At 48.1% G+C, this 22,280-nt stretch overlaps 1 protein-coding gene across 2 annotated transcripts; it reads right to left on the minus strand.

Annotated features, from left to right (window-relative positions):
• Positions 1 to 1,728: 1,728 nt before the first annotated feature.
• Positions 1,729 to 21,964, minus strand: AMER1 (APC membrane recruitment protein 1). 2 transcript variants are annotated; one of them, XM_029930679.1, is made up of 2 exons: positions 21,797 to 21,964; positions 1,729 to 9,914 (listed from the first exon to the last, which is right to left on the minus strand). In XM_029930679.1, exon 2 carries the CDS (start codon positions 9,813 to 9,815, stop codon positions 6,414 to 6,416), a length of 3,402 nt encoding a protein of 1,133 aa, XP_029786539.1. In that variant the 5' UTR covers positions 9,816 to 9,914; positions 21,797 to 21,964; the 3' UTR covers positions 1,729 to 6,413. The 2 variants fall into 2 exon arrangements, with proteins under 2 accessions (XP_029786539.1, XP_029786540.1); XM_029930680.1 differs by lacking the exon at positions 21,797 to 21,964 and adding an exon at positions 21,091 to 21,168.
• Between the last annotated feature and the right edge of the window lie 316 nt (positions 21,965 to 22,280).

Consider the following 22,280-nt stretch of genomic DNA (forward strand, 5'->3'; position numbering starts at 1 on the left):
TCTGCCCACCCATTCCAGGGGCCTTTTAAAAATATAATGGAGATGGAAGGAGGTTACAGACTAGAAAGTACTACCCTCAGGTCACTTGCTTTTATCAGCTAGGTCTGAATCCCAGAAACCATGCAGCCAAGCCAAAGTGCATAAATAATCCAGAGAAAGAGCATGATTAGTAAGGCCCAAGCCCAATGTGGGTGGGGACAGTAGGAAGTTAGCAGCCTGCCCACAGCATCCCCCAAAAGGCCTGTACAAAAGTATCTTATCTGTTAGGTCTACATCTGCTCTAAACAGAAACTAGGAACAAAGGTAACCTGTTTACTAAGGTACAGCTCCAACCCTTAAGCAGACCAAAGAACAGCACTGGAGCTGATCAAGATGGTTTCCTCAGTTATCTAAGGAAGATATTAGGAGGTCCGTCCCTCCACCAACATCCCCTTCCAGTATTGTAAAGGACTCCCCAGAGGATCACAGTGAAGGCAGCCATCAGTTACAGCAGAACAGGAGGAGCTCTTACCACTCATCTTGTTCAGCAGGTGCAATGCACCAGATTCATGTGAGGCACCACACCATAGAAAAGAACTCTACCCCAGGCCAGCCAACTGAGTCAGAAGGGGGTAGGGAGTGCTGAACTTAGGCAGTTGAAAAAGTTTCATGGGCTCAGTAGCCCAATCTTCTGACCTGCATATGGACTAGTTTAGTCAAATCTATGCCCATGCCACCCATATATTGTTGATGAGAAACTGAGACTCAGAAGGGATTTGTCCAAGCCCAGCTGATGATGAGGAATAAAAAATAGGGCAGAAAATCTAGGCTTCCCATACTACACAACCCCTTGAATTTCCAATGGATGTAATAAGATCTTCCTAGGTCTTGCTCCAAAAGTTCTCTGAGTAACCATGTTCCTTTTCCTTCCATGAGCAGACCATGACAGAGAATTCAACTTCTATGAATTATTAACTCCCATTCCAGGAGTTTCTCTCTTGTTAAATTGCTTTTATTTTGACTTTGCTTAATTCATGAGGTGCTGGGGCCACCAAACTTCTTTGCTAGTCTGGGAAAGGACTCCAAGGAGCTTTCTTATGCGTCTTTGGCAGCACCATCTACAGTCTATAGCAGCTTAAAGCAGATACTATTTAATGCCTTCTGGCTTGGTAATTGGGAAGAACTCAAGGGAGCCCACTAGCAGGTGTCAGAATCCCTTTCTTATCAGAAGCCAAGGATGAGACACATGCTTCCCACTCAGCCCCACAGCTGAATAGGTGGAACAGGCAGTTGCCCTGCCAGTATCTCAGCTCATAAACTTGGTTGAAGAGTGCCATTCCTGCAGCTTGGCTGGAGAATCTCACCATTTAGATACATCCTTTTCATGAATCCATCAGTTGAAGGTCCACACGTCTACCTACTGGCTGGTGGGGATGCCAGCACAGTTGCATGAACTGAGGCTAATTTTAGAAGTGCTAGTCAACCCCTGGAAGGTTTCAAAATGTGAAAAGTGTGATGGAGAGTTTACCAACACAGCATCAAATAGATGCAATGCATGACTTGGATAAATAACTGAAGTTTCCTCTACTTTTAGTTTCATTCAGCTCTGGCTTCTATTTCCCCTGCTTGGTGACTCCCATCCCCACCCCATCAACCTCCTTGCTTTCTCCATTTCCCTTCAGGGATAAATGCAACAGCCATGGATCATGGCATGCTGCTGTGGAATAAACCAGAAGAATTCACTTTTTTTGACTGGAGGGGTTCTTCTAGAACCCAGTTTATTAGCATTCAGCAAGAGAAATATATGTTGTTACAAATAGGCAGTGCAACAAGATATCCAGGTGTCATTGAGAGCTAGGATTGGAGAGGTCACAACCCAGACAATTCTGTGATGTCTCAAGGAATAGGGAAGGGGGAGCTAGGGCATACCTAGGGGCCAGGCTCCCCATTTTACACTGGGAGAGAAAAAACTCATACATGGGGTGGGGATGTACTGCGCAGTTCCCAATTTCGTCCCTCTGTCCTCCACCCATTTTATTTATGTGACCTAAATATACATTCTTCTTCACCCCACCTTCATATACAGTATGTAAAATAAGCACCAATAGTAACAAGAATAATAATTAATTAAAGCCCTGCCTCTCAGCAGGCCCAACCCTCACACATAAACATGCCATGTGGATTTTCTTCTTTGGAGTGACTGTAGGATAGAAAAGTGGGAATCAGGCCAGCAAGCCATCACCCTGAGAGTCACTGTTCCCCTAAAATACCATTTGTATGTGAACTGGAGCATGACAGGGCAGAGGGAATGGTGATAGGCGGATAGATACCCCTAAAGCAGCAAGAGGGGTCAAGGAGTTCCCTAACATCTCTCCTGGCAAATGTCACAATCAATTGAGTTCTTGGGAAGTCTGATGCAAGGGTTTCCTCAATGAGATGACCAATTCCTTGTGGTTAAAGCATCATTTCCATCTGTCTCCCCAACTTCTTAGGGAGACAGGGCATGATAGAAACTCCATGTCCTTTTCACTGAGTGGAGAATGCCCCCAAAGTGTTTTTTTTGGAGAAACTCAACATGGCAAATAGCACAACATGGGCACTCTGATTTCAAAATGAAAGCACAAAACATAAAAAAGGAGGGAGAGAGTGAGAGGGAGACATGGGTACTTCCAGAAGATCTACACGTGGGGAAGGGGCAGGGCCCAAATGAAAAAATAAAGCCATATAACAACATGCTATTTACCAAGTTCCCCATGCCTGAATCACCTGGCATTTGTCACAGTACCTGGGCATCTTTTGCTGTTCCTATCATGGAGAGAGGAGGTGGACAGCAAGATTCATTGGGGTGAAGATAGGGGAATGAGTGAGGGCCCTAGGCGGTTGAGATGCCAGCCCTCTGCACAACCAGCAGCAATTTTTGTGTTGACTTTGTTTTGTTTAAAACTGTAAACAGCACCGCTTAAAAATAAAATATATCAGAAAAGAATAATTGATAAACATTGTTTTCCATGAATATAAAATGCAAACAATACAAAAATAGATAATTGACTATATATATATGTATATGTATATATATATATATACATATACATATATATATACACACACACACACACACACACACATACACATTTCCACACTAAAAACAACTTGGATGCAACATACACATGGGTAAACTTGAAGTCTCCCTGCTAAATCTCCCATTCCTCCCTCTAGCTATTGGGCCCAGGGGCTGAGGTCAGGTGGTGTGGTGGCACTGGCAAAGGTGGGAAAGTTGCTGGCAGCAAGATGAAAGGAACACACCTTGGGTGTAGGAAGCTACTTCCCTGCTTGGTATAGCACTGAGGAGGGAGAGAGACTAGTTTTGACCAAAGCCTTTGGCCCAGAAGACTGATAGACAGGTGCCCAAGCTCAGTGCCCCAAGGCAGGGCTTCCTTAAAGGCACTAAATAAAGCACCGAGAGACTGGTGGCCATGAAGGAAGCCTGATGGGTGGCCCTCTCTATCCACAATCACTATTTCCCCAAGGACTGGTCTCATTTAACATTTCTCAGTATCACAGCTGTCTGGTACTAGATAAGCCTGCTGGATAGCAAGATGATAGCAGATACCTCCTGTCAAGTCATATCTTCCCTTGAAATCATATCCACAAGCATTATCCCAGGACATTGCAGTGCAGATATGGTATTCATCTGGTCACAGTCTAAGGGATGTGGACTTGATATCAATATCTTTAGTAGTCCGGGGCATATTTGCTGCCAGCCAAGCAAGCACGGCTATCTTTGGGAAGAGGCCTGGAGTTTGATTGGCTCTCCCAGTGTCACCCTGTGCTGCCATCACCACATCTCCAGCCATATCTTCCTTGTCTAGGCTGAAGATGGTATTTGGCTATTAACTGCTTGAATCTAGAGTAAGAGTCAAAGGAGCATGCTTCTGCAGCCATGCACCTTGATTATCCTACTTCTGGTGGTGAGGATTATGTCCTTGGGCTGGCATGGACATTGAAAGGCCTTGAAGGCAGTACTGTTGTCCAAACCATGAGATGTTGCTCAGTTCTAGGTTCTACTCTGTGCTATGTGAACTCCAAAAGCCAAGTAATGTGTGTCAGAACTATGACTACTCCCTTCAGGGGCAGCAAGTCTTGTCTCCCTCTTTTCTCTGAGGGTATCCCTCTGACCTTGGCCAAAGGCTGACCACCTACTTCTTCTTTTCAAGGCTGGTAGCCCAGCAAACTCTGGAGGCTGGTGATGGCTCTACTATCTGCTATGGCTGGCACAGTCCATATACAGATAGGAGCTTGAACTGCCCTGAGGGACAAGCAGAGAGAGAGTAGGAGAGTAGTGGGATTTCCCTTGTTGTAAAGGCATTTGGTGTATTTTCTACCAAACAGCCAGGCCTACTTCACCCCTAACCTCCCAGGGCAACTTTGGTAGGAGGCTAGATGGTTGGAATTTGGGCACTTTTCTTCTGTAATGCAGTGCTTTGGGTGAGAAGGGGCTTCCTCATGCTCTTTCTTTCTCCAACTCCATGAGTGATGTATTTCTTCACAGTGCAGACAGAGTTATCCTGAAGAGCTGGTCTGAGTCCCTTGAGCAGTGCTATTGGTGCCATGCAAACTCATGTGGTGCTTCCAGGGGTACAGCTTCTATCAGACAGTTTTGCTCTCTGTGGGAAGGAGCACTACCAACCCCAATCTGAAAAATGGTGATAAAGACCAGCATAAACACATTCACTTGCCAAGGGGAAGTTTGACCATACAGTCACCTTGACTCAGGGGGCCAAAGGCCTCTGTTCCCAAGAGTCCTACTGACATTTTAATAGGCATAGAGATAAGCAGAGCCGGGGTGGGGGGGAGGAGGGACAGGGGCTGGGAGGCAAGGATTATAATTTGGATCAACACATCCAGACAAAGCATGTTCCATATTCTATTTCCAATAAGGAAGTTAAAAGGGACCCTCTCTTACTGGTGATTAAGGTTGAGCCAGGTTAGATTAGCCTGTTGCAATGTCTTCCTGACAGCAACTTTTCCACATCAGCATTTCCAAGCTAGTTAAACATGAAAACTGTGGATGCAGAAGGGAGTATACCCTTCACTTCATAAAGGGCTGCAATTCCTATGCAAATCAAAAACCTGCAGCTTGGCTGAGTGAGTGAAGATGACAGTCTTTCCTCTCAAGAAGGTCAGTCTTTTGAGGATGCTAAGGACTTGGCTAATTGGAAGATGAAAACTCTTTAATGAGACCAGAACAACAGCCTATATGCCTTTGGTATCCTGTCTCTTGGGACTGCTAGCCTGGTGCCTCTAAGCCTCTTTACAGCAACCGGGCAAGGCTTAAGGAACTCTTGCTTTTGGGAGAGATGGAATTTTTTCTTCTAGAAGCTAGGTTTCCTTGAGCTTTGCAATGTCTAAAATTCTTTCCTGCTAACTGGAACAATGGAACTGCTCTTCCTATTCTTCCCCTGCAACCCACAAAAACCCTGAACCCCTGTAGCCAAGCTTAATTTAGGCCACTTCTCTACCTGTATCTCAATTAAAAGACTATGTCCCTTGTGATGAAATTATGAAAATTTCCTTTGGGTAAAAAAAAAAAAATTCAAAAGTGTCTGCAACTTAGGCAGTCACAAGCTTAAAAGAATAAGGAAAAGATCTTACCATTCCACAAATCAAGACTTATGGCAGTATCTAAAACAGAACCCTACTTTGTCTTCTGTTTCCAACCGGATAAATTTGATCACTCCATTAAGGAGATTAGCATTTTCGTCTTCAACCCAAGCTATAGCAGGCCACATTAAAAGGCCCCTATTTGGTTATGATGCCAAAGTCCACAGCAATAGGCAATGAGACACATGCTACTTGGTCCTCTCAAAGGACAGCTAGCTGGGGTGAATAGATTATAATCATCTGATGTAATGGTGGCAGCTATGCCAAGACTGAAGGGAGTGGGGGTGGAGAGGATTTGTATCATTATTTCACGTTGTTAATAGCAAACAAGCCCTCTATACTTAGGTGGGAAGAAGTGCAGACCTGGCTGTTCATCAGTGGTTCATCATTCACTGTGTGTAGAGGGTGGCACAGATACTAACGGTTTAGCCTGTGCAGAGGATGCATGCTGTATACATAATCACTAACTGGGCAACTGGAATAGGCACAAAAGTACAGCATCCCAAACCCTGTATGGGCAACAAGAGACCCCAAAGGAAAAACTGGAGAACAGAGCAGCAGTAGCCTCCCAGGACAGATGTACTCAAGCTGAATGTGACCACAGATTGACAGAAGAGGGAAGTGGGAAAACAAAGATAAAAACTCATAGGAGGTTTCCTTGGCCAAAAGGATTTTCAAGTTAAATAGCAACCCCCACCCCCACCCCTCTGCCCAACCCTTGATCCCTAATCACATGCTTAAGCCCAATGCCCCCACTCCAGAATAGATGATGGCTACTCAGCTAGGTTTCCATTCACAGCAGTGGAGGAGTAGCTGGTGGGGAGAGAGGCACCTTGCTCAGCCATCTCCTTTGACAAGTCAAGGCTGAAAGCCCTGTAGTGAATGGATTGAGGCTGCTGGGGCTCAGGACAGACCCTGGGCAGCTGAGGGATGCCAGGAGTGATGCCTACAGGCTTGGCCTGGGACAGAGGGCTGGGGCTTAAGCCTCCAGAACTGGAGGAGCAACTGGGCTCATCAACAGGCAGCAGCATATCTTGAGGCCTGGCTCTTATACTCTGAGAGGCCTGTGGCTGCAGGTTATAACAAGGGACCATGGGAAGGGGTAGGTGTGAAGGCCGAGCTAGCTGATGCCTGGATATCCCAGGTACCCTTGGCTCTGGCCCTGGTACTGATAGCAACATTGACATGGCCACAGAGGGTATGCAACAGGCTGTCTGCCCATATGGAGATGGGCCAGAAGACTCATCCAACTGGCTGGGACTTATCCAGGCAGGGCCTGGCCCCATTGGGAGAGGACAGAGGGCCCACGCAGGCCAGTCATAGGCCCCTGGTGGCTCAGTATAAAGGGACAAAGGACTGTCTCGTTCCCATTCTTCCTCTTCTTCATTTGAATCTTCCTGCTGAACCTGAAGCTCATCAGAAGCCATGTATCCCTGGCCCAGGTGGGAATTTGAGAGCTCCAGCTCCAGGGTGTCTGTAGTGTCCAGGGAGCGACTTCTCCTGTTGAGGGCCATGGCAGCAGGTGGAGGTCGAGGGTGCATGCCAGGCAGTCCCAAGTACCGAGGGAGACTGCTCACACCCCAGGGCAGACCTTGGTAGAATCGGCTGTGGTAGTTGGTAAGCATGTGTTTCTGGTAGTAGCCCAGCTCAAAAGCTTCCAAGGAGGCTGCGAGGTCTTCATCATTGTGGAACTCAGGATTCTCTTCACACTTGCCTTCTCCATCCCGTTCTACGTCAGCGATGTCAAAGGTCACCATAGGGGGCAGCTCAGGGAGGTTTTGAGTGAAGGATGAGTCAGAGTCAGAGCTGCAGGACATGCTGGAGAAGAGGTTCCCAATGCTGGTGAACTCCACAAGGGCTTGTGAGAAACTCACGGTAGCATTCCCTTCCTTCTCAACCTCTTCTTCCTCTGGCTCTTCAGGGGGTGAATAAGTAGGGTAGGCCTTCCTGGGAGACCCTCCAAAGTTTGCTTCTTGCATATCTGGCTCAAACATAGCATCACTTTGGAAGAGCTGCATCAGACAGGTACTTTGATCTTTCTTGGAGCAGATTCCCTCAAAACGTTTCTCTAGAGGACGGAAGTCCCTCCAGTCTGGCTCACTGCTTGCAGTGGCAGGAAAAGCTGAGGTGGTTCCCCGGTGGGAAGTCTGAGAGGCCCCTGATGTCCCTGCCACTAGGCCCATCACTGATGGGCCTAAGGGCCTTATCTGATATTCCATGATGGGCTTCTCTTGCCGGGCCTGTACCTCTTGGACTTGAACCTCTTGAGGATGGGCCTCTTGGGCCTGGGCCTCCCTAACACAGACCTCTCTGGCAAAGGCCTCTCGGGCTTGGATCTCTCTAATATGAGCTTCTTGGGCATTGGTCTCCCTGGCATGAGTTTCTTGGGTATAGGCCTCCCTGGTGTGAACCTCTCGGACACGTGCCTCCTGAGCCTCTTGGGCCTCCAGCTGCTCTCGCCGAAGCTCCCAATACAACAACTGTTTCTGGATGGTCACTAACCGTTCTTCTTCTGTCTCCATTGCCCCAGGTGGCCTAGAGGAAGAAAAGGGCTCAAAGTTCAAGAAGGGTTCAAATATCTCAGAGCTGCGACCATGGAGGTCATAAAGACAGTCATCCATAGGTGGGGAGGTCTCAAGACTATCATCTGGTTCATAGAACTCATAAAGGGCATCTCCACTATAGCTGTCTCGAGGCAGGCAATCCCTGCGGACAAGCCCCAAGGTCTCACCTGAATCATCCTCAAATCCAGGTGTTGTAGAATCATAATAACCCTCATCACTATTGGGGGCAGACTCTTGCTGGTCACTCTGAGGAGTCAAAAGGTCCCCAGGGGCTAGGCCAGGATAAGATCCAACTGAGTCAAGGAGTATGTAGCCATGCTCTCCTGAAGATGGGACAGGATGGTATCCCAAATTCAGATTGGGTCTTGGGTACATCTGGGCACTTGCCCACAGATATTCTAAGTCATAATCTTCTTCCTCTTTGACATCCTCTTCTTCTTCCTCTAATTCCACCTCCTCATCCTCCTCTTCTTCTTCCTCCTCATCATCTGGCAAGGCCATCTCCTCCCCACCTCCTTGGTAGGTCACCAGGCAGGAACTTCGCTTGGTCCCATCTCGATTGGCTCTCTGGCCTCCAGAGGCCATGCTGTCTGTCATACTGTCCATGTCCTGCTCTGCTATAATGTCACCACAACCGGTCAGTGAGTCAAAACTTTTCAGGGATGTGACATCCCCAAATAGGAGGCTCAGCTGGTCCCCAACAGGGCCATTTGGTGGATTTACCTCTTCTGCCACCATCTTCTCCTCTGTTTCTGGACTGTGGGGTTCCTCTGGGCCACTGGCTTCAGAAGCAGCCTTGGGCTGCAGAAGTGCTGAGGCATAGACCTCAATGGGTTTTTCTGGATCTTTACAGGCTGTCTTCTCAGTAACTGCTGGAAAAGACTCTGTTACTAAAGAAATTTCTGGCCTAGGGACATCTTGAGTTTTGGCATTTTCCTTTCTGGGGGTTTGGGGGATATCCTCAGCATGGGGCAGAAGGGCTGAGCTTACATGTTCATGAGGCCTGGCTGTGGCCCCTTCAGGCTCCTTGGCCCCTAGCTTACTTTGTTCAACCCCAGAGACCCTGTTTTTCCGGTGACGGCGGATACTGCTGAAAAAACCTTTCAGGCCTTTCTTTGGCTTGGGCACAGAGGGAACCTTCTCAGCCCCAACACTGTCTGTGGCTCCAGCCACAGACATTTTGCATCTGGAGCCTGTCTCCAAAACCCCATGGGCACTCTGGGAACTGGGAAGTTGGCAGGGTAATTCAGGAAAAGGTAAGGCAAATCTGGTTCCTTCATGGACAATGTCTTCAGGGCCATGGGCTGCTTCAGTCAGGCCATGATGGGTCTTGCTCTTGCTAAGACCCTTCTTGTTGATGCCTTTCCCAGAACTTTTGCTTCGTCCCCCTCCAAAGAAACTAGGCAGGGTACAGATGCCCTTCCTGCCACCAAAAAGTTTCATGGCAGTTTTCTTCAGCCTACCTGGGCCAGATGGGGGTGGCTCTGATGCTGGCTCTTCTGTCATCTCAGTTGCCTTGTTCTTGGCTCCTTTCTCTTCCCCTTGGTCCTGGGCGTCCATAGAGGCTGCTGCTCCCTTGGCCTGAGAAGATTCATCTTTTCCAATCTCCATGGTGATGGGGACAACTCAGGTATGTTCAGCTAAAAAAGCAGCCTTCTGTCTTCCAGACACTGTTATAACATCATCAGTCAGGAAGCATTGCAGTTGGGCCTAAAGGAGATGAGAGAAACAAAGATAGAATGTGTCCTGGTAAACAAGCATCCAGGCTGTGTTTGTTTTCACAGGTGTCTTTTATTTCAGGCTTGAGTGAAACCAGAGAGAAAGTAAAATAAAGTGTAGGAAAAACCTTAATGTAACCCATCTGGTTGGCTTGCTGGGCCTGCCTCCTCTGGGCCCCAAGGCCACAAAATCGTACACTGAACAATAGGCAGCCATCACCCCTACCCCTCACTGGGTCCACTCCCTTCAGGCCACCCTAAGCTGAGGAGAGCACTGGTCAGGGGGAACTGCAGTTGTAGGAAATGCCCAATTGTGCTATTGACTGCAGGAGTAATTATCAAAGAGGGTAGGAAGGGGGAGACAGGAAAGGCAACAGGAAGGTCAGCTGGGATAACACAGAATTCTAGAAAAGCAGCTGGCAAAAAAGACCGTTGAGTCCTCACTGGGATCTGCAAGATCTAGGCCTCAATTTCATATTAGTCTGGATTCTCACTGACTTTTTTCCGGGGATTAGAAGAAAAAATAGTTCCACTTCTTCCCCACAGGGTTCCTAAGTTGCCAGCCAGCATGCCCGTGCTCAGACTGTTGGAAGCCCAGAGTAGGAGCCTCACAGGCCTACATTCCAGAGCTATATTCCAAGATCTGCTAACATGGTGGCCTCGAGGCAAGACACTCTCTAGATTTCAGTATCCTTGATCCAAAAGGCCTAGCAATACTTCCCCCTCATAGTGGTTATGTGAGGAGTAGGTCTAGCTCAGACTCTGTACTGACTGTCCTATTGGGAAAATATTAATGTGGTTCTTGGCGACTGAACCCCCAAGTTCCGTTTTAGAACCACGAGGCAAACTATGTCTTCTCCACTCCCCTCATTATTTTGCCCCCCCCACTTAGTGCCCTATCTAGAAAGGGAACTCCTTGAAGACATAACTCCACATGATTCACGTTCCTGGCCTAGAAGTAAGTCTCTCAAAAGCTACTAAATAAATAAACCTGGTACAAGGCACACCCTCCTTTTCTAGGCTCCCAATCCTCCAAATATCCAAATGCCACAGAGATGGAATAAAAAGGACCACACCCCAACACATGTTCCCCACCCCAAGTCTGATATATTCATTCTAGTGACTGCAGCTGGTTGCCAGATGGATCAGTGATCAGCCTGCTAAAACCCGATGACCTCTACCTTTTGTACAGTTCTTTACCACTGTGTCCCCTCTCTTTAGGGAAGCCAAGAGCAGACAAGGAGTTAGGGTGAAGAGGGGAGGCAGAACAACTGCTGTGAGCCAGAAAGAGACAGACAAGCACTTCTGGTGTCCCTGGAGTAGTTTGCCAGCACATCAGTCCTGTAATTGGTTGCAACAGTAATAAGACTCACACATTCACCTGTAGTGGAAGACTAGGGACCAGCATTGGGGGTGGAGAGAGACTGGTAGCTAACTAGCCCCTGAACTCATTGGAGGAACCCTCCTGGAGCCCTGATCCTGTCCTTAAAATATTAATTTTGTTCACTGTGCCTTGCTTGACTTGACACTAGAACCATCAATGTGATCCAAGCTTCCATCAGGAGCACTCTGCATAACTGAAATATTAAACTTGAAGCAAGATAATGGCTGGTTATCCAGAAATAAAAGAGAAAAAAAATCATCTAATTCCTTCTCTCCTGAGATGTGTAATGTCATTTGCTCAGGTTTTTTTAACTGAATGACATATTTTTACATGATGTTGTTTTAGCTCAGCCCTGCAACTGATAGCCTTACAAATAGACAGTGCCATCCCCCATAAATATACAGCCATGAATACACACACAACCACTCAGGAGTCAGATGGGAATAAGGGCCCTATCATCTATGAGAATTCCTCACTTTTCAAATCACAGATGTTTTTACTTCAGCCCTGAAATTATTAACAGTGATAGAATAGCAGTAGTGGAATTGTTTAAGAAATTGTATTCCCCTCTGTGGAATTTATAAAACAAACCTCTCCTGAACATTTGGTAAGTGATAGACATTAAGATCAGTTCTACAAGATAGCCAGAGCTTTTGGGAGAGTTCCTAGGCTAATAGGAAGAGGGTACTATATGTAACAGTCTGAAGGCCCAACATAATACAAGCCTTAAAGAAGAGCTCCCATTATTGCTTAAGATACATAATGGAGTATCATTCTTTATACCTTGTTATCATATCCAAGTATAAATCAGAAAAAGCAGAAAGACACCCCTCTGGGTTCAGAAAAGCTGTGTTGAGGATGAGGCATTCAATCTAGGCTTTCTCAGACAGGAGTAAGTAGAAATGGCAATGATTTAGGGGAAGGGATGAAGGATATTTGTATGTGTGGCTGGGCATAAAGGAAGACCAAGGACCAAGTGAAAAACCTCATGGGTCTAAATATCCTTGTGGATAGAAGGCTGAATTATCCTGCTAGATTTGAGGATGAAGTTCCTATGAATAGAGAGATTTGGCAAATTGAATATTAAGGAGAGCTGCTTTTCAGAACCCTGATGCCCTGGCTTGAGGTCAATTCCTACGGCCTTCTCTTATCTTTGCTACTGTGCTTCTCTAGGGTAAAGGCCAGCACAGTACTTTCTACATCATTCCCTTTCCTGCCACAGTAATCTCCAGCATGTTTTGGAAGAAGTCATGGACTGCAGGGCTGGGTTCCAGGTCATGCTAGGGAACCCTAACAGGCCAACACACCTCTCTTAGGCTTGTACACTTGTGAAATGAAGATCACTACAGTGGTATGAGAATTAGATGGGACAATGGGCATCACACACATTTTGTAAACTGTAGAGTGCAGTGCAAATGAGAAATATTAACATTACTGTTACTATTACCACCTTCCAGGTTAGATCCCACATTCTTAGGAAGTAGCAGACCATGTGTAAAAGGGCACTTATTTGGGGAAGGCATTCACTGTGGGGAGCCTTAGAGACCAAGCTGCCTTGGCCATGCTAAGGAGGAGCCAAGTGTGAGGGGATTTTAAAGACATGAATGTGGGGCGCCTGGGTGGCTCAGCCGGTTAAACATCCGACTTCAGCTCAGGTCAGATCTCACGTTTGTGGGTTCGAGCCCTGCGTCAGGCTCTGTGCTGACAGCTAGCTCAGAGCCTGGAGCCTGCTTCCGGTTCTGTGTCTCCTTCTCTCTCTGCCCCTCCACCTCTCATGCTCTGTCTCTCTCTGTATCAAAAATAAATAAAACATTAAACAAAAAATTTTTTTAAAAAGACATGAGTGTGAATTTATACAAAGTCCTCTGTGTATGTGTGGTGGGAGTGGGTGAACTAGGCAAGGATGTCTCTGGGACTAGGATTCTCTCCCCCTGGCTTCAAACCCTCCTCCTAACTAGGAGCAGGGTCATTTTTGCTGAAAAGGACCAGCCTTAAAATTGTGCTGCCTCCCATTTCCCTTCCTTGTCCCTCCCAGGGCCATATACCTCTCCACAGATACTCATAATGTGTATGCCTATGTCCTCTCAAGACAGAAGAACAGGAGGTGGCAGGGATCACTGGTAGTGGATATCTCCCTAGTCCAACCCTAACCTAGCCACCTCTGGCCCAGATCCCTTCTCCACACTCCTTGCTACCCTACCTGGTCCAAATGCTGTCCTTCCTAATGGGCTTTGTGCCTTTACTTGGGACCATTGATTTGACTGACCAGGAGAGTGAAGTGGGGCAGAAGGCAAAGGGGACAGCAAGGGACAGTCTCTGCAGCCGTTTCAGGTTGGAGCTGACTCCCTTCATGGTTCCTGCCAAGAAAGTGGTCCTGCCAAATTCAGGGCCCCTCAACCCTTAGGTTTCACAACCTGTGTGGCTAAGTTTCATGTAGAATGGTGAACACTCTAAGGCTACTCTGTGGTCCATGGCAGGGGCTGTTTACTGCAGCTGCTACTATCATTGGCAGGGAGTGGACTGTGGCCATCTCTGCTCTCACAGCCACCCTCAGGCCATGCTGAGACCAGTGGAAGGTTGGCTATTAGGGCAGAGCTTTTTTCTTCTCCATTCCTCTCAAAATACAAGCAGGATACAAGCCACAAACTTGCCCCAGGAATGCTTCTTAGTGAGGAGGAAACAGCTGCGGCCTGAGCCTTACATATTTTCCTCCCAGCTCAGCTTCCTGGGGCCAGTTCAGCCAACTTAGAGTTCAGGAAGAAGTGTGTGGATTCATGCAGTAGTTCCAGAGGCATGACCTCAACTAGTCATAGTTCTCAAGACCTCCACCAAGTAATTTACCTGAGGGCAAGCCTATTCTGGGCCTATCTTGCCCTTGTATGCATGTGTGTGTGGAGGAGTAACTAAGGAGGGAGTAATGAGGATAGGGAGCACACTCCCCCCAGGAGTCAGCCAGTTCTGCACTATAATCAGCTCTGCCTACCTGGGGAAATCTATGAAGTTCCTTCCATTTCCTCAACTGGAAAATGAGGCTATTGAGAGTGTCTGCCTCTTAAAACTGTAAGGAACAAAATCAATGTATATACAAAGTACCAAGTAAAATTCATTATATAGCAGAGGCTCAGAAACATAGCAATTCGTTTTTAAAATATTTTCTTCAAACTATAGTTGGACTATTACCTCAATCAGGATTGAGAAGGGTACACTCCAGGCCTTTATGAGTAAGTCACCAAAACTCCTTGGGCCTCAGTTGTCCCAAATGGTAAATGAGGGTGACTATGTAGTTATCTCACAGGAGGCTTTAGGTACTCTTTTAGCCAAACTTTTATATTCAGGGACCCAAACCATTGCCTCTAGTCAACTACTGGCTAGTAGCTCTGGATTATCTGGGAATTTCAACTAGCTGCATTCCATAGCACACATCAGAAAGGTCAACAATTCAAAGTCAGCTAAAAGTACCAACATCAAAGGAAATGCAAATCACCAGATAGCCTTCAACCAATCACGGCACTTAATAGTTTACAAAGCACTTCCCCCTCCCTCACCCCCACCCCCACCTTGGCCCTTCCCAGCAATCCAGTAATCAGTCCAGGTGGGAGGTGGCAAATCCTTGTCACAGAGAAAGAAATTGCTTAGGTTGGGAAAAGCCTTGTCTAAATTCACACAGTGGGATGGTAACAGAGCCACACCCGCTCCCAAGCCTCTCCAATCCCTATTCCAATGCCATTCAACTGCACTGTTGCTAGCTCCCAATAGAAGGAGGAAGACTGACTGCAAGGACTGTGCAGGTTCTCTTCATACCTGAAAGCCATCATCTCTTCCTCCCATCCCCTGCCCCATCCCAGCTGAGTTTTCTCTGAAGAATTTCTAGTCCTCACTTGGGTGCTACTGTTTTGGCCCCACCTAGCACATTCCAGAAAGCCTGCTGACTTCAGAATCCAAGGGCTATCAACACAGCCTGTTGCTGCTTTCCTCATCAGCAACTCCACCACCACCACTCCCAAACTGTGGAACATGTTCTTTCAGTCTCCTTTACCTTTGGAGATAAATTTGATGGGCCAAAAATGGTTCAAACAGAAACATGCCACTGGGGACAAAGATGCAGAATTTGAGCTATGGTTTAAAGGAAATGACCTATGAGATGATCTGGAACTTGACTCACCCATTTCTAAACCTCACATCAAGGTCCGCTCTCAAAACCTCTGTTACCATTAAGGAGCACTTCCTTTCAAGAAGGTATTCCATAACCTCTAGATGCAGTACAGATCCCAAAATGGGCCCTCTCACCTTGATTCCCATTTGCCCACCACCAGCCCCTCAAATGAGTTAATGAGTTAACATACTCAGCATAGGGTAATTCATTGGGGAAGACCTCAGTCTATCTGTTCATTTCTCTCAAATGGACTTTCCTTCCTCTTATAATCACTACATCTAGCACAGAGCAGAAGCTCAAAAAACGTTGGTTTAACTGAAATCTAATTCAGCTGGAGTTTTTCAGCCCAGAACTAAAATGCCAGCTTCATCCCTTACAGGTGGTGGGGTTTGAGAAATTAGCCTAATGTCCCTGAGACTCAAATGCCTTACCTGGAAAATGAAGAAAATGCTACCTATCATGCAGGATCACTATAAGGATTAGAAATGACAAATGGAAAGGGTAAACTGCTCTCAAGTTACTGGCAGATATTGAGTACAAGGCCACTTGCAGCCACCTTCTCCACTCTAGCTTGTCGGCTGCCAGCCCATGTCCTCTGAAGATGACACAAACCTCTTAGCTGAGCTCCCTCTGTTCCTTCCCTGCCATAACGTGAAAACCTCACCCCTTGCCTCCCCTTCTTCCATCTCCTCTACACACTTGCCAGATGCATTTTTACAACCCTGACTTCAGAGCACCACTCCTCTACTTACCAAATTATTCCACACTGCCTACAGGATCAGGGCCAAACCCTTTTCCCTGACCTTCAAGATTCATTCTCTCTGCATGCCCTTTGCAGTCTCCTAGTCTCACTTCTCTACCCCTAGCCCCAAATACCTAGGGACTTCTCTAGTCTGGGAGATATGGTCACCCAGACACTACTTCTCCCTAGAAATGGGCTTTTACAGTGAGCCTTCTTGATGCCCTATTTTCTCCTCAGGCTGCTGAGATTCCCTGCCCAGCTTGCCTAGAATGATGGGGGTCTCTGGGAGCCAAGCCATCTACTTGCTACTCCCCTCTCAGGCTCCCAAACTTCCTTAGAGAGGAATATGTCTGAGGTGGGTGCCATGCCTACATAGTAAGGCTTCTACTATGTCAGTACTAACCCAGCAAAGGTGACATTGGAGACATGCGCCACCTCCCCCCACCCAGTTAAGATGAATAATAAGAGGAGCTATCTCTAGGGAAACAGTTGTGACAAAGCAACCAAAGCCTACAGAGAACAGCTGGGACAAATGAATAATGAAGATTCCTGACTTTCCCATGTGTCCACTCCCCTATATATATCATACCCTATGTGAGAGTCCAGGTAAGGAAACTGAGGCTTGGGAGGGGATCAGAATCAGTGTACTTAGAGGAAGAAACCTTGAAATGAGGGCTTTATGCTCCTATGTAACCTTGAGTAAACCTCTTCCCTGTTCTGCGCCTCAGCTTCCCAATATGGAAATGGGAGACTGAACTAGGGGTCTGTTTGCCCCAGCTTGAGTAAGAAGTCAGGGGAAAGGTAGTCCTGTGACCAGATTTCTAGTGGCTGAAGAGGAGGCATAGTGGGAGCATGTGATTTTAGGGGTCCTAAACTTCAGTGGGAGGCCTGCATGCCTAGTTGATTGGGCTCAGTCCACCACTGCCCTACAGCCCAGCCTCATTTATTGTGCTTCCCTCCACAGAATCCCACCCAACATTTTACTTTTTCAAGATGCACTAGGTCTGGCCTGCAAATATTTCCTGTATGTCTAGAAAGGAGAGGGACCAGAACTGGTCTGGCCCAGCCCTCTCTCCTCTGAGAAGATCTTCAGCCCCCAGCAGGGAGGGCTGAGGAGTGCTGTCTGAAGAAGTTGCTTTGATGCCCAGCAGGAGAAAAAAACAACAACCTGTAGGAGATGAAAGCATTGAGGCTCTACAATAAGAACTGCAGATCAAAAGGTCACCAATGCCCCTGCAGCACCACTATACCTGCCTCTGCTTCCACTAAGCCACCTTGTACTATTTTCTTCATTGACCTTATTATCCCCTAATGCCGAAATGAAAGGTATGGGAAAGCAATGCACCTTCACTCAGGTGGCACCTGCACCTCCACAGCGGTTCTGGTTTCCCTGACTTTTTTTTTTTAATTTTTTAATGTTTTATTTATTTTTGATACAGAGGGAGATAGAGCATGAGAGGGGGAGGGGCAGAGAGAGAAGGAGACACAGAATCTGAAGCAGGCTCCAGGCTCTAAGCTACCTGTCAGCACAGAGCCTGACACGGGGCTCGAACCCAGGAACGTGAGATCTGACCTGAGCCGAAGTCAGAGCCTTAACCGACTGAGCCACCCAGGTGCCCCTCCCTGACTTTCTTAATAGACATACATTTACACATGCATAGGTTTGAGAAGTAAGACCGAGGAGAGGAGATGAAAAGCTCCGTGATTATTTAATTCGGAGAACAGAAGTTGGGGGTGTGAGAGACAGTTTAATGCCCATGAAATCTCCAATGGTTTGTTAAGCAGGAGCAATGATGGCCAGCCGCCCCCAACCTCACCCCCAACACACACACACACACACACACACACACACACACACACACGCGTGTGTGCTTGAACACAGGTTTATGTATAGCATGAGAGGCTCAGATTAGCTTTGAAAAAAAAAAACAACTTCCTGGCAGTGAGAGATGCATGACCCTGGAATGAGTGACACAGGGAGGAAATGCCTCCTTTGGAGGCTTTACCTTTATCATCTAGTTAATCTGCCTTGACTGGATTCAAGGCAGAGGAAGTGCTGGAATAACACTGGGCATACCCTCTTCAAGCCTCCAGTAGCTATCTGTAAGTGGGGGGGCTGGAAGCCCCAGTGACCTGCCAGGCTAGCTGTTATTTATCTCATTTCCTTAGAAATGAGGGCTGCTCCTACCCCCTATACACACATTTTCAGAGAATGTAACAGTTCTTGAGGAATGGTTCCAAGATACTAAGAGAGAATCACTGGACTTCCAACTTCTTCCAAATAGCTCTCCTCCTTCTGAAATTTTCAGCCCCAAACAGGCTCCAGACCAAGACTAAGAAGCAAAATACACAGGAAAGGGAGGTAGAGTTCTCCAGAGAGGGCCCCCAAGCTAAACCCAGCACCTTACCACTCTTGAGGAATGGGTGAGGTGAGATTAGAGGTTGATTGATTAGATTTTTGTGGAATAGAGTCCACTGGAGATAGTGGGATACAGTGTAAGAGTCCCTGTACAGGAGGCAGCAGCCTATCCTTAAATGCTGTTTGACCTTAGGGAAGTCCCTATTGCTTTCCAGGACTCAGGATTCCCATCTTGTAAGCACAGGACTCCAAACTGGTGCTCCCTGAAGGCCTGTCCTGTTGGAAAGTTGGGCATCAGCAGAAGTCTGGGGGATACTTAGCCTCCACCACATTGGTATGTAAGCTCTAGGCACCCTCCTTCAATTTCACCCCCTGCAAGGCTGAAGGGAAGCCAACATGATACAACTTTCCTCTAGAGATATCCTGCCCCTCAGTTTTATGTCCATATCCAAAAGTCACCCCTTACAGTCCCAACTTCCATGTTTCTAATCTCTTTCTAAGACCCCTTTCTAAAATCCCATTATATTATGGCATATTTATAAACACACACACACACATGCACACGCACACACACATGCACAAATATCAAAACCCCCCATGTTCCATTCTTCAATGGCCCCTTCCCCCATTCTCCCAAGATCAGATATCCATTCCACAGTCTGGCATTTGGGAATCTCAGATTCTCCATCACTGGACACTAACCTCCTCTCTACCTTAAAACCATACAACCTCAACCAGAAAAGACTACATCACCTCTCTGAACCTGCCTACCACCCACCCACTCTCATTCCTAATTTTGCTTTTACCACTACCCTTTGCCTAGCCAAACCCCTCTACTTTCTGAAAGCTTCCAGGGTGGTCCCCCTACATATAAAGATTTCTCATCTCTCTCCACAGTACTTTGCCTCTAGGCTCATGAATCAGCAATCAAAGATATGTGCAGTCTGAGGTCTGGGCAGTCCATATCTTGAATGTTGTTGTTGAAGGGACACATCATTATTTTTTTCTTGTAGTTGCAACTGACTGCCCTTTCTCCATTCTCATTAGGCATACTCAATAAATATCTGATCCTTAAGTATCATTTCTCTAATCACTTTCTTATGGATCAGGACAAGTACATCTTGTCCTGTAAAGAGGTAAAAGTCTTTTTGAAAGCTCAACAAAGACAACAAATCCTTCTGGGGCATTTATAAACTGCTATGCATGGCTAAGCTTTGAGGGGGTTATGGGTGATTTCAAGATTTCATTGACCCCTCTGAGGGGTCCTGAGATAACCCAGACATCCATGATATCAGGGAGACAAAGTAGAGGCCTGGAAACTTAATTATAATTTGCCTCCTATTCTAAGTCCCCAAATGGCCAAGGGATGCAGGCAACCTGGAAGAGTTCTGAGAAAGAAGAGGTCATCATGGGTTGCAAGAGACAGGCAGAAAAGAGATGCAGAAGATGGGCCCCAGAGCTGGGGCCTGAGAGGGAAAAGAATTTGTGCAGTGTAGGATGTGTGAGTTTGGCTGTGAGGAGGGAAGTTATATAGAAAAGATATATAAGGTGGCTGTTGGTTTGAGGCAAGGCAGAGATCATGTCCAGGTCTGAGTTGGAGATGCCCAGCTGCAAAGAGAGGGCTGGTTTCTGTTGATGCCTGGTCAAAGTGGGAAGAAGTGACTATAGTGTGGTATCTGCAGTCCTAGCTGGTGTCACAAAGTTCCCCAGCTAGGCTTCCCCCAAGTGAGGGATTTACTCCTCTCAAATACCCAGGCTTTATAGCCCACAGTGTTCTCCACCCTTAGAGGCTGGTCAAAGGTCCTAAAAGAGCCTGCCAGGCCCCTTGGTCACTCCCATCCTCCAGTTTTTCAAAAAGGCCTATAGTTTATTGCCAGAGGCATAGCCTGGTGCAGTGACTGAGCTGTGGGTGGAGCAGAATGAGGGGAGCTTCACTGGGGGAGAAACCTCTGCCAAAATGCCCTAGGGTAGGGTGGGGAGTCAAATAGCATAGTGCCCTCCACCTAGCCCATACCCATGCCAATGCAGCAGGCTGGCAGAGCCAAAGAATGAAATGTTTAAGTGCTGAAGAAGGCTCCCCTTGACCACATGAGCCCACTGACAAGATAAGCCTGACCAAACCGAGGACTGCTTTGCAGGGCCAGTCCAGTGGCTACCTGGGCACTTAGGCTGTGGAATGCCTGGAGGGCACAGCCTCTCTTTGCCAAGCAGCCTTGGCAAAGTCCTGCAGTGTCAGAGGTGTCTGCAGCAGACAATGACAGAGGCTCAGCAGGCGGAGTATTTTAAGTATCTGCAAAGTTGGAGGGTTTGGCTGTTTCTTTAGCTTTCTCACACAGACCCAGACGGTAATTGCTCCCTTGGCCTCTGGCACTGAAATATCCCGCAAACACCATGCTTATCGCTATTTTTAAATGGGCGGCAGGGGAGAAAAAAGCGGCGAGTTCTCTCAGGGGATAGGAGGTGAGGCGAGCGGGGGAGACAAAGCAGCCTTGCAGATCTAACCCAAGCTAGTTTGAGCTGCAGCTCTAACCTAAGGTCCTGCAAGAACTCCATCGCCAGCCGGCCGGTCCGCGGGGGCGGGCGCCAGATGCGCCTGGAGGCCCAGCAGCAGGGGGTGCGGCTGGTTGGGGCTGCAAGGCCGAGGTTCCTAAGTGGGCAGCCCACAAGCCCAGCTAAGCTCCTTGGGAGAGGGGGCACACAGTGTAGATAGCCCCAGTGTAGATAGCCCAATCTACGCCAAAGCCAGTATCCGTCGGGCCCAGGCCAGCGGGCCGGCTCCATCCGCAGAGGGGAGAAGAAGGCAGGGGAGGAAAGGAGTGGCAACTGGGCCGCTAGGGTAAGCAAAATCCACGTAACACAGCTCTTTCAGCTAATGTGCTACAACAAAGCTGCGGAGCTCCTGGCCTACAAATGCACCGCTGGGGGTGCTGGCTGGAGGCTTCCGCTCCCCAGGTCGGTGAAGCAGCACGTGCGGGCCCCATCCCCGCCTCCCCCAAGAGCCTGGAGGCATGGCCCAGGCTAGCCGGCCCGCCTGCCCGCCATCTGCACCCCCTCTAACCGCGGTCGCCCGAGCTATGCCCCTCATCAGCCGGTCATCAGAGCTGGTTCCGAGAGCAAAAGGCGGCCCAGACGCCGATTGGCCCAGTCTTAGAATCCTGAAGGCGGTCAGAGCGGAGCACGAGGGACTGCACAGGACGGCGGGCAGGCGGAGGCTACCGGTAGCGCGCAATGCTTACCGGGCCCGGTCGGGTTTCCAGCCCGGTTATTGTCTGCTGCGCCGCCCTGGCTGGGGCTGGAGCCTAGGCTGCTGTGGCTGAAATCGCCGCGAATGCTGTCCCTGCCGCCGCCGCCGCCGCTGCTCGTCACCTCCTGCACTGGCTGCCCTTCACCAGGCTTTCGGCAGCTCCCCCATACCCCCTCCCAGCAGACTCCATAGCCACAGGGTGGGGCGTCCGCGCCCTGATAGGCAGGCATGTGGCCCAATCGCCAGGGTGGGAAGGCGGACCCCACCCCGCCCACTGTTTTCCTTGGTGCGTTTCCCTTTAAATGCAAATGACCGCGGGCGTGGTGTTGGCTGGAGACGGAGAGGGTGAAGAACCCTCGCTGGGACTCTTCATTCAACCCCCCTCACGCCCCCTCCCCTCACACGCACACGCTCACGCACTCTGGGAGAGTAATGGTTTGGCAACACTGCGAGCTCGCTGGGCCGGTCCTGCCCAG

Source organism: Suricata suricatta, chromosome X, assembly GCF_006229205.1.
Source record: "Suricata suricatta isolate VVHF042 chromosome X, meerkat_22Aug2017_6uvM2_HiC, whole genome shotgun sequence".
NCBI lineage: Eukaryota > Metazoa > Chordata > Mammalia > Carnivora > Herpestidae > Suricata > Suricata suricatta.